Here is a 5,398-nt window from a genome sequence, read left to right as displayed (position 1 = left end):
AGCAGGAAGCCGGCCCCGCGCCCTGGAAGGGAGCCAGCAAACTGCCCTTCCTGCCCTCTCCCTGCAGGATTGTGTCTCTAAAGAGCAGATAAGGAGGAAACAGTGAACTTCACCAGGGACCTGCCATGGCCACCGTCAGACACACCTGCAGGGAGCTGTCACATGGAGCTGTCACGAGGCAGCCGTGTGGGGCTCATCCCGACCCACGTCTACAGCTCTGGAGACAAGCGATTAGGAGTCAGGCAGCCTCGGTGACTCACCGCAATGACGGGTGGCTTTGCAAGCATGTGGGAAGCCATCGTTTTGCAAGCATTATCTTACAGCAAACTACAAAGCCAGGCTCCTGCTGAGGAGGCAGCCGCCCCGCGCACACTGACCTGTCCTTGCTCACGAGCTTCAGCCCCTCCTTGGGCTGGCCCACGTCGAAGGCCTGGCCCGCTCGCACCAGGCAGGCGGCAGTGCCCAGGGGGCAGGCACGCAGCTGTGGGCTCGGGTCCCGTAGAGCGTCTGTAAAACATTACATGGGATGTGGATTATGCATCAGCAAGGGTCATCACACTTACCCTCGGGCCCAAGGTCCCTTTAAAGAAAAAAACAAGATCAACATTTCAAGTCTCCCTAAGTAACATAAGGTAGACGTTTGGACCACATTCCATTCTGAGACCTTGGACATCGGTGACCTGCCTGCGTGTCAGGAGGAGAGAGAGCAGCAGCCCCCACCGGCAGGGCTGCGGGCACGTGTCGGGGAAGGAATGCAGGGCACTCGCTCCGCACCTGGCACGTCAGAGGCGCCCGATAAGCCGGGGCTGTCGTGTTCGCTGACTTTAAGGAATGTGCCCCCTCCTCCTGGAAACTCACTACTTTCAGCGTGACCACCTTTCCATCTATAGACAGACCAGCAAAGGCAGGGACCCACCAGTCTGTGTGAAGACAGACCCGAGAGAGAGCCCACAGATGGCTCTGGATTCAGATCCCCGATCCACCACTGACTTCTGCTACACCTCTGACCTAACTCCACAGCTCTCCCAGCCGAGCCCCTCACAGGGTTAAGGAGTCACGGACAATGGAGGGACACGACCATCGGTCTCAGGCCCCATCGTGAGGTTTCCCTGCTGGGTGGTTCGTGCACCCCGAGCGTCTGCACCCACAGTGACCCACGGGGGGCGGAGCACTTGGGGGACTGAAAGCAAATGCGAGGCACGAGCCCTCAGCGTGCAGTTGAGCAGCCGGCAGGAAAGCTACGCTGTTCATCGTTTCCAGGGTCACTTTCAAACCAGTGGGAAGCCCGGAGCAATCTCCTGGGGCTGGAGGAGGTCGGGGTAGAGACACTCAGTGTGGATTGGATGATCCCGTGTGAATCAAAGTCACGGAAACCCTGCCCTAGCTGGTTTGGCTCAGTGGATAGAGCGTCAGCCTGCGGACTGAAGGGTCCCAGGTTCGATTCCGGCCAAGGGCATGTACCTTGAATCAAAGTCACGGAAACCCAACTCAAACTGCCAGTCAATGGGAAAGAAACAAAGCGCTTTTAAGAATATATCATTATAACCTGAGGAACATAGGCATGAACCTGGGAGTAGGGGAGGCTGGGGGAAGGTCAATGGGTGGGAAAAAAAGGAGACATATGTACTACTATCTGTAATACTTTAAACAATAAAATAAAATTTTAAAAAAAGAATATATCCAGGGAACGTGAATAATCGCATATTATTTCAGAATTCAACCATCTACAGGCCTATTTAACTTCATCATCAAATCTGAGTTACAGGCCCATTTAAGACAAAGACTTTGCCTACCGACCTTTTTCCAGAAGAACAGAAGCCATCCTTGGAGCACAAAAGAATGACATGAACAGCCTGCGGCACACCTGCCCGGCGCTGGCCCGGGGGAGCCGTGTGGCTCCCTTTTTAGAACAAGGGAGAAGCAGTGAGCCAAGTGGCGCGTGATGGCCACGCACAGAGTAAAGAACACTGACACGCTCACGCGTGTGCCTGCGGCCCACAGTCCTCTCATGGGCTGGCTTTCTTTTTAAAAACTTTTCCAAACTTCTCTAAGGCCAAAGTCCTTCATACGATGTGAGGAATAAGAATGTAAGGGAAACGGAAGAATTATTTTTTATTTATTATGAGCAAAGCTAGCACAAGACTAACAACTCACAGCCCTCGAAGCCAACACCAATCGAGGCTCCAGGCGGGCTTAGCACAGCTTCCCACGGCCTCGCTGGATAGAGGCTGGGCACAGCCTTCAGGGAGCTGAGCAGACACCCAAGCTCCTCACACCAGTCCTGGCAGCTTCAGAGACAGCCAGGCAGGAAGTCGGCCCAGAACGAAATATGGGTCGTGACCAAGTGCCCCAGGACCCTGGACACCCCTCTCCCCCTTTTCCCAGCCTGCAGCTCACAGCCAAGGGACTCAGATACCCACAGCCGGGGCGTGTGGCTTCCCCAGCCCGGCAGGAACTCCGGACTCCATTTCCTCCAGCCGTGCTCAGCGCCCACACACCAAATCCATCCATCCCCCACCCCCACCCCCATCTCATTGGAAGTAAGATTCACGTGAGAATCCTGAAACCCCAAGTGTCAGGCAGAGAGAGCACACGGGGCTGGACTCGCAGTGTGGGGGGGGGGGGGAGGGATCGGATTCCTGGGCCGCGGGGTGGGCTATGCACAGAGACATCTGTGGGGACAAGCGCTATCGCGGAGGCCTCACAGCCACGTGTTTCTCCAGACAGGTGAGCGCAGGCGGAGGGCAAAGACAAGGACGTTTCCAAGCGACCCTTCGCCACCCCACGCCCCCCAAGGTCCACACCTATGTCTCTGCAAACGTTGATGAACAGAGACGTGTCCGGGTCCGAGTCGTCCACCAAGTAAGCGCCACTGAGCTTGATGAGTGGGTTTAAATCGTGCTTCTTGGACTCGCCATCAAACGCATAGCAAGGCACCTAGAAGAGAGGGGGAGAGAGTCAGGCTCCAACACACACCTTCCACTGGCCTGCGGCCACCCGCCTTTTCACCGGGTCCTTGCTTCCCGATGACACTCGCCCTGCCCTGCGGCCCATGTCCCCACCACCACCAGTCAGCCCTGCCCAAGCCGCATCGGCCATATCACCCTGCACCGATCCACAGAGAGGGAGCCCCCGCCCCCCACCTCGAGGACGCAGCCTCTGGGCCCCCAGGTGCTGCTCGGCCCGGGGAACTCGACACTCCCTCCCACTGGAATGCACTTCCCCGGATCACACCGCTCTCTCTCCACCTCGCTCCGGTCTCGGATGAGCCGTCACGTGCTCGGGGAGCCTGTCTTGACACCCTGATCTAAAGCAGTGCTCCCCACCTCTCTGTGCCTCCCCCGCCTTCCTGCCCTTCAGAGCGCTGGTGTGTGTTACCTGTTAGCTTCCTCCCACGGGAGAGACCGCTGGCTGAGTGCAGGGCTCTGTCCTTGCTGATGCCCTAAAGGACAGGCTCAGGACAACGCCTGCACCAGCATCTGCTCAGTAACATGAAGACAGAGCTCTCCTTCGAGCATCGAGCCGCCTTCCTAGATTCTCATTTATGACCACTCACTCCCTCATCTCTAGGAACTAATGGCCTCTTATTTCTAAAATGTCAAGGAGCCCATTACAGCTGACACGGCTCCGGGCTCCAACAGTTCCTCCTCCTTCTAAAGCAGAGCCATCGCGCCCAGACACGTGCTGAGACACACAAAGGCCCTCGTCACCCAGATCACACCACCCCCTGCCAGGTCTGCCTTTGAAACCCCCTTGTAAGTCTTATTTCCAAAAAAATACCCTGGCATCACTTCAATCACTCGTGCGAAGAAGGGCTCTGAAGACTCGTGTTCTCGGCAATCATTTCAAAGTAGTTTGTTTCAGCGTTTTCTAGACACGATGTTCTTGAGACTCCGTCTTTCACAATGAAGCCATTCACATGCAGGTCTGCTCGCAAAGGTTAACTGCCTAATATTTAGCTTTCAAATCCTTCTTAGAAAGATGCTATCAGACCTGCAGGAACGCTCTGACCCACTAACCTTTTTTCCCCAGCCCCGTTTCCCGAGATTTCACGGAGAGCTAGTGGCCTGAATCAACAACTTGCACCTCCTCGCTGCCTCGGGGGATACGCGCCCTCATTCCGACCAGATCCCTAAAGCAGAGGCTCCCATGATCGGAGATCCCGCTGATAACCGCAGGGGCTGGCACATCTGGTACAGGGAGAACATGACTCACAGGGGCCAGACGCCAAGCCTCGGGCTACATCCTGCAGAAAGGCTAGGTCCACACGCTTCAAAAATTACCTAAATTAAAATAAAGGTCTCCCTGCAGGCTGTCACTGGACCCCGGGACAATAGTCACAGCGTTCCTAATCCTGCGAATCTGACGGGTGCCGGTCCCCAGCACGTTCACACAGACACCAACTCGAGAGGGTCAGAATGGAGGCGTGGCACCTCCCCAGCGACAAAACGAAAGCCTGTGAAAGCCAGGGGGCCGCGGCCCAGGCGGGGAAGGCAAGACGGCCACGTGTGCAAGGACTCGCCGTCCTGGACGGGCTCGAGGGATCCCAGTGAGAAGCAGGCGCTCAGACCCCCGCTCCAGGCAGCCAGCCACCGCTGGCCGGCGCGCGGGCCAGGAAGGAATTGCGGGCCCGCCCAGCTCTGCGCCCACAGAACTGGAGTGCGCGTCGGAAAACAGCCGGGCTCCTGGGGAAAGGCCTCCCACTTCCTGCCCCACGGAGCAAAGCAATGGAGACATTCATGAGAGCAGGAACGCGGCCCCGGGGGAGGGGCGGCCGGCCCCCGCTCCGCACACTGAGTGGACCTTGTTCACGCCGTATGTTAACCGTGCTTGTGTGGCTGCTGAGTTCTGAGTCCCCTGTGTTCCCCGGAGTGCTAGGGTAGGGGGCGTCCGCCCGGGGTTCTTTAGAGAAATTACCATCGGAAAAAAACCCTCCCAGGGCCCACTGAACGGGCCCAGAGTGGTCGTGCTAAAGGCAGCCGAGCACGGCCGTCAGAGCAACACAAACAAAGAAACCAGGAAATATGAGTGAGGTGTGGACATCATGGCGACAGCAACCCTAGACCGAGTGCGGATTTCTTGTTTAAGAAATGCCGGGTGCTGTATGCAGGCAGATAAGCACAACCCATGGACACAGAGAACAGGGGGGCGAGGGTATGTGCTGGGGGGCGGGAGCAGCTGGGGAGAGGTCAATGGGGGGAAAAGGAGACAAACCTAAGATTTTCAACAATAAAGAATTTAAGTTGAAAGAAAAAAAGAGAAGAAATGCTGAGAGTTGTAACCATTTTTGGAGTCACACCACAGCCGGTCGGCGTAATCCATCCCCCGGAGAGAGGGCAGAGCGGGTGTGCTCGACTGTCGCCCGGGTGCGATTGTGACCGGAGCAGCGACAGCAGCT

General features: G+C 56.9%; 1 protein-coding gene across 1 annotated transcript in view; it reads right to left on the bottom strand.

The window, feature by feature from the left end:
- Positions 1–5,398, bottom strand: part of IGF2R (insulin like growth factor 2 receptor) — a gene marked incomplete at its 5' end in the record, with an annotated part of 85,721 nt that overhangs the window by 66,263 nt on the left and 14,060 nt on the right. Inside the window, 2 exon segments of the mRNA XM_015560021.1 lie at positions 378–507; positions 2,805–2,937. Coding sequence (XP_015415507.1) covers positions 378–507; positions 2,805–2,937 — 263 coding nt within the window.

The sequence above is a fragment of the Myotis davidii genome, unplaced genomic scaffold (genome assembly GCF_000327345.1).
Source record: "Myotis davidii unplaced genomic scaffold, ASM32734v1 scaffold1494, whole genome shotgun sequence".
Lineage (NCBI taxonomy): Eukaryota > Metazoa > Chordata > Mammalia > Chiroptera > Vespertilionidae > Myotis > Myotis davidii.
This window is presented reverse-complemented; position numbering and strand designations above follow the sequence as displayed.